Source organism: Lepisosteus platostomus, chromosome 8 (assembly GCF_059453375.1).
Source record: "Lepisosteus platostomus isolate fLepPlt1 chromosome 8, fLepPlt1.hap1, whole genome shotgun sequence".
NCBI lineage: Eukaryota > Metazoa > Chordata > Actinopteri > Semionotiformes > Lepisosteidae > Lepisosteus > Lepisosteus platostomus.
Window position 1 is genome coordinate 9,429,136 of NC_142618.1, and position 16,491 is coordinate 9,445,626.

General features: G+C 36.5%; 1 protein-coding gene across 1 annotated transcript; it reads right to left on the reverse strand.

Moving 5' to 3' along the window:
• Positions 1-10,124: 10,124 nt before the first annotated feature.
• bhlhe22 (basic helix-loop-helix family, member e22) lies at positions 10,125-12,577 on the reverse strand. Its single transcript, XM_088642347.1, has 2 exons — positions 10,700-12,577; positions 10,125-10,285 (listed from the first exon to the last, which is right to left on the reverse strand). The coding sequence occupies exon 1, from the start codon at positions 12,017-12,019 to the stop codon at positions 11,207-11,209; it is 813 nt and encodes a 270-aa protein (XP_088498473.1). The 5' UTR covers positions 12,020-12,577; the 3' UTR covers positions 10,125-10,285; positions 10,700-11,206.
• Positions 12,578-16,491: the final 3,914 nt, after the last annotated feature.

Sequence of the window (16,491 nt, forward strand, 5' to 3'; positions counted from 1 at the left end):
ATTGGCCATATACAATTTCTTGTATTAGGAGTTTTGTCTTTTTCACATACCCCAACTTGCTCTCCATGAGACATACAGGTGGGGAGAGAGAAGCTTGGGGTCAGAGCACAGGGTCAGCCATTTATACGGCGCCCCAAGAGCAGATGGGGTTAAGGGCCTTGCTCAGGGGCCCAATAGAGTAGGATTCCTCTGCCAGCCGCGGGACACGAACCAGCAACCTTCCAGCCACTGGCACAAATCCTTAGCCACAGAGCTACCGCCCCTCTTGTTGAGGTGGTTTGAACCCTGAATATGCACTGTGCTTTCTTGGTCTGCTCTTACCAAGAAATCTTTAGTTCAACAACAGTTTTAATCCTTAAGTCTACTCATACTCTGCTTTTTACTTTTGTAGCAATAGTTTCTGTATACAAGATATACTGAGTTTTAAAAGTCGTATATTCTGCAATATAATTACCTGTCTTGTAATATACCTTATTTTGTTTCCTGCAATATTTTGATAAAATATAATACAATTTTGGCTTTGTATAACAACCTATATCAGTGCTTGGCAAGTTAGTTTGCAACTAACTATAACTAACTAACTATAAAACAAACACTATAAGAATACACATTGAATCAGAAACAGTTGCAATTTCTGTAGATAAAAAGGAAAATATTAAAAATAGGCAACAATTGTAGTTAGTATTGTTCCTTTTTAATGCTTTCCTTTTTCACCGTAAGAAAACAATGTGGTTGACAACTCTTCTGTGCTGAAATGCATTTGTCTAGTGTTATAATACTTCTTCCATAAGTTAAATTGTTTAAAACTTGTAAAAAAAAACAACACTGAAACATAAAATCTCTTTTCACAGTGTGGAACAATGAAAATGTGTACTTAAGGACTAGAGATATCTAGTCTCTAGAAATTTTAAGTTAATGGTGCAGAAAAAAAGAAAGCAAGGTGACACAATATACAGTACTATAATAATATATAATAAAATTATATAGATTATCTCATTTCTAATAATATAGGTCTTGTATTTTTCCTGTTACATACTCAAATATTAATGTCATGATTGTTACTCATTCTTATTCTCCAACAACTACCTGAAATAACCTAAAGGGAGCAAAAAAGCACACACACAGATTCTTCAAACGTGCATGTTGTTAGATTAATTGCCTCTTTCCACACAGCAAACTGGAATAGAAACAGTGGGGTTAAGGGCCAGTCACCACTCCCACGGACACAGCCAGGATTCAGACCAGTGGGTTTTAGGTCACAAGGCTTATTCTGTATTGCAGGCTAGGCAGCAGATTTTACAACGTGAGCTGAACAGAGCTTCATAATGTCAAGGTTAAAGAAACTCAGAGATGTGCACTGATTGAGATTTCTTACCAGTTAAATGATGGCTTTTCAGATCCTCAAGTGCAGTCTGAATTAAATTGTTTTTAGACACTCTAAAAACAGTTGTCTGCAGGTTTGAAAATATAACAGAGTTTGAATGACGTTCTGTGTGCTGAGGACATAGCAGAATTGTAGAAGATATAGAGTCATAGTTGAGTTGTAGTCCATAATCGTCATGAGGGAAATATGGAAAAGATTCAAGAAAAAATTCCCTCTGCCAGTGCCATTATTTGGACTAGTCTAAAATAAAGATTTTTTTAGTATTGCTGGACCAATAACAAACAGAAGACAATAGTTTGTTCTGGGGCATCATCATTGTGTAATTCATGGGAATGCAAAATAACTTATAATTACACAACAGTGCTGAAACCTAGAGTAAATTCACAGGATAAAATGGTTTTGGTCTCTGGTGTTTGCACATGTCACAGTTTTATGAGTTGTAAGTCAATGGAGCACTTCCTGAACATCCAGGTGAGATCCAGGCTACAGAAGGATCTGTGGTGCATTACATGGGTTTGTTTTACCTATGGAAAATACTTAGGGATCCTTTAGAATGACAAGCAATATAAATGCTATCAATCAAGTTTTGTATTGCAGGATAATAACACATCACCTAACAGGCAAAATCTCCCATCTGTGTCTAGGTATTCCATTATAGCCTTTTTAATAATCACATAACAATAAAAGCAGAATTTTACACAATACCCAAAGAGCCAAGGTAAGTGGCTTTTGTGGGAATGTGGACACCACATACTGTGAAGGGATAATGCCAATACTTTATGTTCAGCCTTTCAGAAAATATACACATGATTTTAGAATGCCCCTTGTAATGTTCTGTGAAATGACTAAAAAAAAACTAAAATGAACCTGAAATTATTATTATATATCTGTAAATATAAAACAAAAGTAAGTGATAATAATATAAAATAAGATAATAATCTATAGTAATTTCACAGCTGTGAACATATTTACAATATGTATATATAAAACAGAAAAAATAACTATCTGGAATATTTTGGTCATTATGATATGGTATTATTTGCCTGAATTATTCTAGTATATAGATGTAGACTTTGTAGAATACTAGAGAGAGGATATTCATGAAAGTACAAATGTATATAGCCTTACAATGTACAGTACATCTGAAAAAAAGAATTCATTTTTTTCAGAAGAAAGCACAGCAGTACAATATGAAGTACAGCCCTACTGTGTATGATAAATTGACATTCTGCCACATAGATTTTGATAGAAGGCTACACTGGCATTTTATACAAAATGTGTAACAGACAACAAAGAAACCTAAATCACTTGTCACAGTGGACACCTACAGGAAAAACAGCAAACACTTTTGAACATTTCCTTATAGTAAATAAATGAATGGACTTAATCAGGTAGAGCATAAGCTATCATATACTTTGAATGAACAGGTAGCAGGTAGTAGTTTATAATTAGAATAGGTTTATATGATGTTATCTCGATGGCAGCAGCAGAATAAATTCTGAAGTTTCCAGAAACATTTTGTTTGTTTATTTAGAACAAACTGCTTCCTAGGTTATTAAATCTGCTGCCTAGCCTGCAATACAGAATAAGCCTAAATGCTTCCATAATTTGTGAATGACATTTTGTCATGCTGCACGAAAATAACCCAAAACAAACAGACAAGGAGTGCATCAGTAGGAACTGAAAAATCTTAGATTAGTCAAGTAAAACATCAGATTTAAATACAATTGAGCATGAATTTTACATGCTGAAGAAGACTGAAGTCAGAACATCCCAAAAACAAACTAGAACTTAAAGAGGAATTCAGAAAAGACTTGGAAAACCATCTTACACAACATTTTGGGTGAGATCAATGGATCAGAGGCATCATGCAGCAAATACAAGAAAATCCTGACTTTTACCATAGGAAATTTACTTAAAGGGAATGTTTCCCATTATGAATAGTATGTATTTTCATATAATATAATATGATCAAATGTATACATGGAATCAACCAAACATTAATGTATATTATATTATCTGTCATATTTATCACATGAACACTAATACAAATTGCTTGACAGTAAAGCAAAAATAACAGTTTTGACTTGGCAGTCTCGGTACTTTTGGAAAGTCCTGTATTTGCATCACCATCTGACAGATGATGTTCTCGCCAAAGGAAGACAGAACACACATGTAAGATACTGTTTTAATACTTGTGCTGAAACAGGTTAATACTTGTTTTAAAGGTTGAACTTACACGTAATCGGAATGACAGGTATTACTTTAAAAGGTGTGTAGTCTTTGATTGCAAAAAGCTATCAATTACATAATCTGATTATTGTATGGAAAGCTGAGAACAGAAGGCATATCTTTACACAAAAGGGGTGTACTGTAGGAGTATGAAAAAAGCTGCCCAGCCATCTGAATCGAATGCTCTGCTTTCCTGGGCGAAATCCTTTTATCAGTTACAGTAGATACTGAAAGAATGAGCTAGATGGGCCAAATGACTTTCTCTCAGTTGTAACCATTGTTGTGTTCTTATAGATGACTATTATTTTCTTTCTACTCCAAGAATAGGTAGGGAAATTCCATTTGAGCCACACACAATGGCTCATCAGGCCAGAGCTTGTACTAGTTTCTAGGCATTAAGTGATCAGAGTGTTGGTTCCCATTTATACTGCTGACTGAAATGCAGCAATCAGGCTAACATACTGTACTTTGCTGAAGGTACAACAGCAGCGTCTGCAGCAGGGACTTCAGCTTACAAGCCGACAGCTAAGAGTTCAGAGTCTGACCCATTATGCTGCACTGCCCACCCCCCAACTCCGTGGGTGTTGGTATTACAGTACAAATGACTTTACTGACAACCTGAATTGCTGCTTGTTAAGGGATCACACAGTAGACAATGAAGTGTAGAAAATGACATTTAAAGAACGCCCCTAAAATTCTCTGTGGAGATCACTCAGCAGGCCATCAAGGCCATCTTCAAGAGAGTCTTTCCGAATGGAATGCAGGTATCCCTCAGCTTGCAAATAACCGATTTACAAATTGTTACTACAGCAAAGTGTCAAATGTATAAATTCTCTGGAGAAAGAGAAAGGGGTCCTTGCACTGTAACCCCAGATTCCACATTTACAGTTACTCTACATGATGATAAAATCATTTTTTGTTATCCTGCCTCTGCTACAGACTCCCTATTCTATGACTTGTTTGAATGCTTATACAGTTTTACTTATTTACCTTCTAATAGTGATATGGGAGGTGGTTAGTGTTGCTATTGCATTTTGCACTCTTGCATTCTGGGTTCAACTCCCAACTGGAGTGCCTTCTGTGCGGAGTTTGTATGTTCTTCTCACGTTCCTGTGAGTCTTTACCAGTTGCTTTAGATTCCTACTACCTTCCGAATCTAGGAGATTTAAACTAGTTTTGTCTAGTTTGCATCTACAGGTAGGTGTCCCTCAATAATGTGCATTAGTGTGCCCTGCAATGAACCGGTGTCTCATCCAGGGTGTATATCCTGCCTTGCATTTTAGATTTCCAGGCCAGGTTCTGGGTAGTAGAAAGTTTAACAGGAATAGGCTTTCTATTAATGGCTGGATAGATGAATTGTGATATGGCAACAAAGCTTCCTTTGCAGAACAGTCCAGAAACATTTCACATATTACAGCAGGGTCTCACAATTTTACCAAATCAATAAAAGTATCTTTTTGTAAAGTTCTGCCTCTGTCTGGATTTCATACAGTCTCAAATACCCCATGACAACGAGTTGGATAGTTCTTTAAATTATGTATTAGCTCAGTCTCTGGAGACAGAAATGGACAAATGAAGAAACTAAAATATACAGTAAAAATATGATGAAACCATTGGATCAAAATTGCTAAACATACGATTTACACGACGATATTCTTGAAATGTATTTAAGACTTACATTGGCCTTAATCTAGTTATTCATTCAGGAAACTAATATAAACTAATATTAGTTATATAACTAGTTAATATATAACTAATATTAACTAATAACTTATATTAATTCAATCATTTCGTTTAATACGAACACTTTTTAACTGTATTTCCATTGACTCCATTATTGTTTGCTGTAGTTTTCTAAATCTTTCGTAAAAAAAGGGATTCCTTTTAAAGTCTCATTTTACTTTTTATGCTACTGTATGTCCTGTTTTTTTTACAAAAATAGTTTTCACAACTAGAAATACCTTAAACTGGGTATACTGTATGTTCTGAATTAGATCCAGCTACAGTCCTACCATAAAAGATGTTATGAACTTCACTTCACTTCAACTTCAATGTGTTGTCAGATAAAATGTTTCTGCAACTTAAGTTATCACCAATGTTAATATGTTGGTGGCTGCTGTACATCCGTAATTTCTATAAGCGCCTGACACAGATACATTCATACACTATATATACTTGTATATATATATCTTAATTGCTCTTTATCAAAACGCGTGTAAGCAAATAGGTATCCTAATCAGAAAAAGTGAAGTACTGTACATACATTTATCATACATGTATCTCGGTATGAAAGGAAAATTACGTAATAAATGTACATACTATTGCTGACGTCTTGTACGAGAACCCGTCTTTTATATGCATACAAACATACGTAGTGTAATATGTGTGTTATTATAATTTTTCTGCAGTTTTAAAACAATACTATGTGTATGAAACTGGCATTCTAAGTGTCGATTAAGTAAGTTTTTAGCAATAACTGGCTTCCTGTGAAAGGCCTCACCTTCTCCCTCTCTAGAGTGTTTGTTTTCTGAACCTGCTGTATGTTACAAAAATGTTTTTCAATATGTTATTTAGAAAAAGAGAAAAATTGAAACTATTTTTAACACACCAAGTTTAATTTAGAACCTATTGTGTCTCGTTAATACTGTACTTCGTTACGGTACGCAACAGAATCGGACAAGATCTCGTCCGAAACAACTTTGGTTGTTTGGCTTGTATCATTAACTTTCGAAACCTCTCAATTTTGACAACAGCCAAACTCATAAAAGGAGTAATAGTATGCTTAGTTAAGTGAAAACCGAAAGAGCTTTGAAACAGTGAGAATATAAACTCAAGGAAAGGCTTCCTAAGCAGAAGTGAACAGGACTGCTCCCCCTCCTCTTTCAAGGCGCTGCTCTGGAGTCCGCTGTCCGCGGTGCTGAAATGCGCTTTGCAGGTGGCTTAGACAGTGTTAAATCACACAACTGTTATGTCCCAAACTGAAATACCTAATGCTGTCTAGCACATGGTATCGTAGCGATGTTGATACCGTAAACATAACACAAGTTAGTCAGAAAGATGTAGCTTCTAATGCATCACCAGCCTTCGTAAATGAAATTGCTATACTATCTCATAACCTCCTGAACCTGCATGTAGTAAACGGATGTGTTGGTTGACAGATTCATTCATTCATGTATTTGACAAGGTGTGCCGTGGTTATTGGTATAATTTCTTATGCAATTTCCCCAGGTATAATTGCATTAGAGGTTATGAGAACATTTAAGAGAACACATAGTGAAGTAATGATTATACACAGTACAGTATATAGCAATGGTTGACCATATCGTATCTTGTACTATTTCTGCTTTTTACTGCTTTACTGTACTGTATACTGCTGTTTTTTTCCCTAGACATGTTCACATCAATGTATTTGATGTTTTTACATTTACAATATTCCGTTATATCTAATGATATTATTAACTGTCGCCTGGGGTGAATGGCGTACAGCTAAGCGCAATAGGTCAGAATAAATATTTTTATAGTTAAAGACCACGTACTGTATAAAAAGGCGTCCCCAACTAACGACTTAAAAAGTGCGCTGCACATAAGACAACCGGAGACCATAGTTGTAAAGTTTTTACCAGTACTTTTTTAAACGTTCGACTATCTATCTTTTGGTCAATTTGAGCTGCTGGGTTGTTAACATTAGGTTTTAAATCCTCTTCTCTAAGATATGAAAATTAGATCCGTATTAACACATTGAGAAATTTAATTGTTTTTGAAACATCATGTCTTGAGTATGTTTCTTATAACAAAGGCAAGTCTGCACTTCAATATGCTGTATGATTACATCATACTGAAATATATGATAATGTAAGTTAGATTCTTGATAGCGAACAAAACAAGGTAGATAAAATTTAAGGTAATACAGTTGCAATTAAGAAGCCAAGTTAGCTTTCGTATTATTCAGAAGCGTCATTATTCTTTTCTAAATATTTAATGTGAATTATTTTTAACTTCCGTGGTCTGTTGATTTAAGTTATTTATTTCCCTGTAAAAACCACACAAACTCGCAGAAATCCAAAGGAAATAATTCGAGAAGGAAACAAACTGTAGGAAGTTTGTGTATGTGCTGGATCAAGGTCTTGGAGAAAATTAGTCTTACTTATGACACTAATATACAGTACGACCTGTTCCTATCTGAAGCATAAAGATCACCCAGTGGACTTTAGGTTATGAAGAAAATCAAAAAGCATTGTACCAGACAGGTAAGTTAAAAACAAAGAGTTCAAGAGATAAAGAGTTCATTTCCCACACTATTCTGTAGAACCTTCAGAAAAATACTAGTTTAGACAGTGTCTGTCACAAGTGTGCGGTGCTGAGAAAGTTTTTACTGGTCTTTGATTATACGATAGTAGAAACAACGTCTTGGTGTTTTAAACCATTTCGCATAAAAACGTTTTATTTAAAACCAAAAGTTGGTTCAAAGAAAACCAAAGATCGTTTTTGTTATTTAATTTTAGTAGTCATCTGTGTTTTCAGCGTATTTTTGGCTGTGATCAAGTTGGGCGTGCAATCTTGTGATTACTTTTTAGACTGATAGCGTATTATCCATTTATGAATGGTGCTACATTACCATAGCATCCAATACATAAAGGTTTCCGGAATATAACACTAACAGTTAAACAGAGGATTCTATTTAGCACATTATTATATTTTCATAATTCACTATATTATGGAATGTCACTCATGCTGGGACAATCCTAAAATAAATGTGTATGTCCTTCTAGATTGTAAGGTGAGTCATCTACAGTGCAAGTATGAGGTCTGTAAATTAAAAACAGCTGAAAACAACATATCTATAATTTCTATATTTTCTTTGCTTGACTTCGTTAATTGGTTGTTGCCATGAAACTGCAATCAAAATACTTAACGTAAAATTGTCAGAAAATGTAGCATTTTGTTCACGATGTACAGTATGTTACGTTGGGAACAGCAACGCTTAAATGTTATTAATGCTCAGTAAAATTTAAATTTAGTATAGTTTACAATATAAAAGTTATCTGAAGACACCGCTTGTTTGTTCTAATTTCTAATCTTCTTCTTCTTTTTCACAGCCTTAGTCCCAGACTGTCCTGGGGTCTAATTTCTAATGCATCTGTATAATTATAGCTTATATATAAGGTTAAAACGGTGACACTGCACATCACCTTTCCTGATATCTGAGACATCAACATCAATAAACTATAATTCCACCATCAAAACAAAGACCCTGGATATAAATAGATACTGTGATAATGGAAGCATAAGGTACAGATAAAATTCACAATCACGAGCCTGTTTTTTTTCTGAACCTATTTAAATATTTTTACTTAATAATTAGCACATTACGCCACCCGCTGTGAAGTTAGAAGGACTGCTGTTCTAACCGTTGTTTTATAGGAGGCCAGCTCGATTTTCATGATCTACATTTATCCGTTTGAATTAAAGCGAAAAAGCGACGACTCTTGTTTAAAATTAATGCCACCACCATTTTAGAAAGCTGCCCCTTGGCCGTGGTTAATTCCTAATCATCGTGATGGACAGCAGAGACAGAACAATACAAACTAATGGCTGTGTTGCTGATCACTCCGCTCTGTGATTAAAGACACCCAATTATGGCAATGAACAGTGTCGTAATTATGTTCCTTAATCACATCCAGGAGGTTTAATTGCCTTAACGATGTGTTTCATTAAATGAATTTAGGTATTATAGTCGACAGTTTTCATACACAGTTGTTTTCGAATTAACATAATATTAGACATCGTCATGGAAATTGTTTTAATAATCATAATTAGGTGCACCCAGGCTTTGTCATGTAACGCTAAGAGACATTTTTCCTTTGCCTCGGGGCTTCAGTTTTCCATCCCGTCTGGCCTGTCTTCGCTGGGCTTTGTGGCACTTCACAATTATGTTTCATGAAAAGTTACAGGTTCTGATTAATCTTTCCGATGGCAAGTGGAGCAGAGAATATTCATTCTATTTCTTCCACATTTAGCGTCATCGAGGACATATGGTGAAGTTCCGAAGACAACTACGCTGGATATTTTTAAAATAAGCCCTGTACTACAACCAACAGCACACCAAGGGCACACAAATTAACACTGACAAGGTGGCTACATACCCCTCCAGTTCAATTAGGTGGATATTAGGATACAAAAATACAAACTGCTGGTTAAGTTACTTACCAGTTAATTAATGAACCTACATTCCAGCTCTATGGAAAACACCCTTTTAGTTAACAAGACCAACGGCTTAAGACGCTTCCTAACAATAATTTCTGGTCCCTGAAAACTACTAGTTTTATTGTTTCTATAAGAAATCTAAGAGAGTAAGCAGAAAATTAAGATACGTAAATTTTAAGATTACATTCTCTTCTTCTGCAAAGAAAACTTAAGAAATATACAGTATGTCCCTACCCTAATACAAACAATGAGAAAACGCGATTGCACCACTTTAAAGCCAGAAAGCAGCACACAGAATAATTAGTTTTGTTCAAAATATTTTAATAAAGCTTTCCAATACAGCAACACATACAAATGGCCCAAATGGCAGTCATAATCTGAATTCTAATGGATATCGATATTACCCCACGTACTGTATCCTTGACCTGGCAACCAGTCTGATCAAAGGTTATCTTTCCAGCCTCACTGAAAGAGTGCGAAAAAGGAAAATTATGAATTATACTTCACACCAGTCTAGGTCGCGATGAAGAAAATATACAGTGTCATGCGGTCATAAAATAAATAAATTATGCAATGGAAGTGAAAGAATTTCACCTTTAACAGGGCCTTCAAAATATAGCATGTCCATACACAGAAAAAATAACCGACAAGGCAAGTAATACAGAACCGTGAAAGATACTAGTATTTTGTACAGGTTTTTTTCTTTAAGCGGTTATGTACTCTGCAAATTCCAAATTTCAAACCTAGGATATTCACCTTAAGTCCTATTTCCTATTGTCATACAGCAATGACGTCTTGTCAATTAATCACGTACTTTTTAAAGAGCACTGTTTCTTACAAGTTCCAGAAATGACCTCGATTTAAAAACAAAATACGTACTTTGAGAATAAATTGGATAAAAGCAGCAGCGTTGTTGTTAATGTTAATTAGCAACTGTTCATAAGGGTTATGTGTCTTTTCAAAGTGAAAAAAGGAGATGGCTGAATGTTGTCAGGTCGTTAAAACAAGTAATTCCTTCGGGTCCATATCATGGTAAGTGATCAGTTACAAAGTGCACAATGATTTTCAAATAATTTAACGTTTGCAACCAGGCATAAACTTTTTTGTTTGGTTTTGTTTTCCATTCTCGCCAGCACTTGGAGCATAATTTATATTTACACAATCAAGTATATTCAAAGAAAAAAAAACGTGTGTTATAGAGGCTCTCACTTCGGGTGCCTTTTTGTGAATCATAACAAAAAGTTTCTCAGCTTCGTTCGGCATCCTTTTCCGTATGCACAGGGTTGTTGGACTTTTGATCTCACCCAATGTAACGTTTCTTTTCGTCTCTGCACTTTTTTTTTGCTGTGCTTTACTGTGGTTTACCTCTTGCAGTTCTGCTGATTTTTAAGGCTTGTCAGTGCACTGTTTGCAGAGGCTGGAGGTGACGTTGTTGAAAATGGTACATTTCTCGGGACAGGAGGACGCTGCAACTCCAGCGGGAAAGGGGTAACCAGCCGGCTGCTCATAGGCACCCAAGCCGGGGGGCAGGGCTGTCGTTGCTGGCAGAGAGGCTGCTGAAATAGCCTGGCCTTGGTTGAGGTAAGCCACCAACCTTCTCATTTCTTCCAGGGCTTGCGCCTGCATGAGAATGTAATTTTTGGCTAGTAGCAAAGTCGCAATTTTGGAGAGTTTCCGCACCGAGGGGCTGTGGGCATAGGGGATCACAGCTCTCAGTTCGTCCAGCGCATCGTTCAAATCGTGCATTCTCCTTCTCTCCCGGGCGTTGATGTTCAGCCTCAGTAATTTCTGCTCTTTGTTTTTCTTACCTGAGGAGCCTTCAGATTTGCCCCCAGAAGCCGCTGTCCTCGCGTCCGTCATGAGTACCATCTCGCACCTGCCGTCGCTGTCATCGTCTGGGCTCTGCTCCCCGCCGCTGCTCTCGGCTGCCGAAGTCCTGTTTCCACTTTCCCCGTACTTCACACACAAAGATCCGGTCGGAAGACCAAGCCCGCCTCCTCGACCGCCACCTAGACCCCCAGGCTGGAGTGGGTCTGAGTCACTCTGATCGAAACAGTTGATCGGTGACTGGCGATCCCGGGAAGGCAGATCGATACTGGCAGCTGATCTGAAAGAGTCCATCTTTTTGTTGGAAACCGCGCTGAGAGTTTTGTGAAAGAGGTCCCCCTCTGCTCCGTTCATGCTCATACTCCTGTCCATAGTCCTTTTGGGATCCTCTGTCCTGCCACAGTTCGGGTTGTTAGATCTGATAATGTTTGTAAGGCTCTGTCTTATAACTTGATCTTGACGCCTGCTCTACTTGTCGACTAAACTGTGGAGGCGGCAGCGCGCAGCGAAGTGCTCTGCTCTGGCGTTTATCTTGCTTCGATTCACCTTCACGAGATTTCGAAAGCGATCAGCAGCAGCATCAGCAGCAGCAGACGGGGGAGTCTTTTACATCATTATCTCAAAGCAGGTTATTATTATGAAGAAGATTCGCCTATTGGGACGGAGCTTTCTACCCAATCAGGTTAACGTTTTAATTAATAGGATTAAAACGGTAACAAACAATCCCGGGCGCTATCTGCCCCCTCCGTCTGGATGGTCTCTACTCCCTGTTCTGATCAGAGGGAACTGCTTACAGCTTTATAAAAGGCGCCGGGTCTATTATTCGCACTGCCATCTGTATACACAACTTAATACATATGTTTGCAAGGCGTTGTGTCCTATTAGTAACCCAACAACTGCCTTTAGCTTGACATGTGTGGCGACTTTCACCCCTCAGTGAGCACACTAAATGCCCTCTTTGGAAATAAGGATTTTCATAACGCCTCTAATACTGAGGACCAAAAGAAGAGTGAATTATTGACGGCTGGGATGTGCGAGTTGATTGCAACATTTTAACTCTTATTAACAGATGTAAAAAGATCAACTTTTTTTTGTTGTTGTTCAGTTTCTTCCTAGAGCGGTTTACAAGACAGATACAATTTTTACTTCCTAACTGCAAGAATATGTAAAGTGCTGCTGGGTGTAAAATGTAAATGATGGGATGACAACGCTTTAAAATGCTCGTAAAGACCCAAAGATGTGTTGCGTGGAGCAAAAAAAGTCACTGTACCCAAGACAGTTTAGGCTACCGATGAAGATTTTAAATTTTCGCTGCATTACACGAAGTAAGCAGTTTCATCTTGATATTGTTGAATTTACTTATTTAGCTATATTTAGTACTGAACTGAAGAAAAATCGGGGTACGCTCTTGGTTTTTATCTGGCCATAACATACTGGTACGTACACTATTATTATGTCTTCTGTTGCATTTTAATTATACCGTTAAACGAGTGACATTTTGAAGCAGGTCTTTCTGTTCTGACATCTGTAAAATAAATAGTTCGTAGCACCTCGAGCAAATTCATTTCTACCGAACGAGAAGAGGAGCCCCCGTGAAAGTGTTTGTTCCCCTGATTTCATTAAAAATCTTTTAATTGTGTGTTTCAGTGTTGGCCCCAGGTGCTAGGCTCTTTTCATTACACTTCACTCTAATGTGATGAAATTCTAATTCTCATCTTACCATATGGTTAAATTTTTCCGCTGAGAATTGGTTGAAGGGGGAGAAATAATCTATTAATCTCTATAATAGATTCACAAATGAGAGTTGCTACAGAACCTGTTTTGAAAGGTATTATCATAACAGTTGGGTGCTTCGTTTGATCAAGGAATGACCATCTTTGAACAGGAACGTTTGTTACTGCGGCTTCAACTTCATAAAGAGAGAATTCTCTCGTCTCCGCTGGCCGGCAGGGGAGAGGAGGTGGTGTGTGTGTGTGTATACAGTATATATGAATTGGGGGAGGGGTTTACTTGATCAAATTAAAAAGATTACCTCGAGCAAAATAACTTCTCTCTGTGGATGGACAGAAGGATGGATTTGTCTTCATAGCATCAGGGTGAAGTTTTAAATTTCTATGTGGAGGTATCATAGGAAAGGACGTGTGGTTAGCAGTTTAATTTCGTAAAAATGTATCGGGAAATCTGAAAAGTTGATTTGTCTGTACTTTAATGTGTATAATTACAAAGTCACAATGTGATACATTGATGTCCTATTCAGCTTTAAAAAAGTTTACAAGTACTTGAAGTCAGTTAACAAAATACCCGGAGTATACTTTTTGTTCTCACCAGATGTTCGAGGTTTAGTGTAAAAAATACAATAGATATAGATACATTTGTAAGCGTGGAAATATTTTAAAACTAAATAAAAAAGATTATTAATCATTGGTTGTCTGTTTAGTTTAAAGTAAAACGATCATTTTTACGTGCTAAAATCAACTATTAAAATAAAAATAAGTATTGGAAAAGAATATAATTATTACTATATCTTTAAAGATATTCTTATTCTTAAGGGACAACACATTAAATAGATAATTGTTGCCACTTCTACAGTTACTTAGGTGAAAATATTGACAACCGAGAGAATTGCATTTGAAACAAACTGTTCTCTCAAAAGTCTGAATATTTACGAAACGTATTTAGTTGCAAAACGTAACAGACGTTTGAAAAGCGAGTGTTAAGGCCATCTCTCATGTCTGCAAATCCAAAGGGGTTCTTACTACAGACCTTTAAAATTGTTATTACGTGGCAGAAGTACTGTAGAACAAAGCTAAAGGAATGATTTTGAAAAGAATACAAAATGTAAGAAGAACTGATATTTACTATGATGAAGATGGACACAAGTGGAAAATCCCAGAAAGTGAATCTTAAAGTGAATCTAAAAGGACACTACTCCTTGAAAAAGGGTGGTTAAGTATAGAACACATGCCAAGGCATGGAGTTGAAGCCCATACTCCGGATTCCTTCAAGATATGGCTGAATGAGAGCAAAAACACCAATATTGCTAGTTCAATCTCTTGTGCAAAATGCCTTCTCTCGTTTGTTACCTTTCTTATCTCCTCTTGTTATGAAATTCAGTTTAAAATCTTGATGTTTTTTTTTGTGTGTGTGTGGAAATTTAGGGACAGTTTTCGAGATAAACAATAAGCATACAATGTAACCAAAAATATTTCATCTCGGACCAAAAGAAACGTTTTTCTTTGGTCACTGCTTTTACTGATAGTTTTTACTGCACTTTGTAATAAGAACTCAAGAGGGTACGATGCTAAAATTTCCATTATTTAAACCCATATCGCCATCTAATGGCAAGAACAGTACACGGCAGGTCAGCGGTGATTGAAATACGTAATTACCAGCTAAGGAAGGTAGGTCCTCACTACCCTAGTATCAGCTGGTTTTCATACAAGCTGGTCTGTCGGTTGCTCAATTGAACTAACGGAATTGACGCAGTACGACTTGTTTAACTGTTTTCCTTCTTCAAAAGTTGCTGTCTTTAAGTTACTCGTGTATGCTTTTATATGTACATTTAAATTCAATTTATAGGATTTAATAAAATAAAAAAGTCTAATTCATACATTATCATGAATTCAATTAAATTATCTCAACAAAACCAGCAGATACGGTTATAATAAAGGGGGGGTTATAATAAAGAGGAATGAGAATGAATAATTGTCTCAGCAGGAGTCGCATACGGACTGGTTAAGGGAGGTAAATCTCTTCAGTTCCACACAAATAAATCGAGAGGATGTTTTTGAAGTATATAAAATCCTAACAGGTAACAAAGGCCACAACAGGAAAGTAAAAATATATTTACTACGGAGAACAGGAAACAGTTCTTTACCCAAAGACTTGTGAACAGGCATCCCAGCTTGTTGGGACACTAGGGTCTTTTTAAAAAGCGGCTGGATTAATCATTTTTACATTCTTATGTCACATGAACACAAATTAATAAGCCCTGGGCTATACAAATAATATATGTTAACAACCTGCTGAAGTTCTGAACTTACTGAGTAACCTAAATGAGTAACAGAAATATTGAAATCCTTCTTTATTGCAAACTGACTTGCCTAAGGAAAAAAAAATCAACAAAATGTCATTCGTTCATTCTTGACAAGAAGAAACATTTTTGCTCATGTAACCTGTGATCTACTTGTTACAGAATTAGTATATTTCCCCCCAGGAAAAGGCTTTTTTAAAAGTAGAAACATTAAATTGATCTACTAAGTTTTTTTCCCCAGCTCTGATCCCTGAGGGCTGCAGACACTTCTGACTTCCACTCCACCTGAGATTTTAATTGCCTGATTTTACTAATTATTTTCTCACCGAGCTGAACTCAGGGAACTCATTATTTGGTTAATTAGGCCATTTTAACACTTTATTTCTCTAGATTTGTAAGTTCTCATGTCGGTGTGCTCAAAGGCCAGGATAGAAGAGCTGCTTGAGTTCATTCCATTGCACAAAATACAGAAACAAAGTAAAAGTTAGTCCAAAAAGTGAAAACTAGAATGCATTACATGACGAGCAATTTACTGAAATATTTTTGTCTTGCGTATTCTTGCAATTATAGCACCTCCTTCTGGGCAAACTTATAAACGTTCTGGGCTCTGTAAGTTGCTACACAGTAATCACCCATCAATTCAGTTTCTCATGCTTCTTCCAATTCAAGCAAAAAAAAAATCAAGGAATGACCTCAGTCGTAGTTATTGAAATTGTTCTTTCAAACTGAGTCGTTTTGTATTGATGTAGAGAAATGTTTTAAATATTTCAAATAGCAAAAATTGAAAAAAAGTCCAAAGTTCTAATGAATT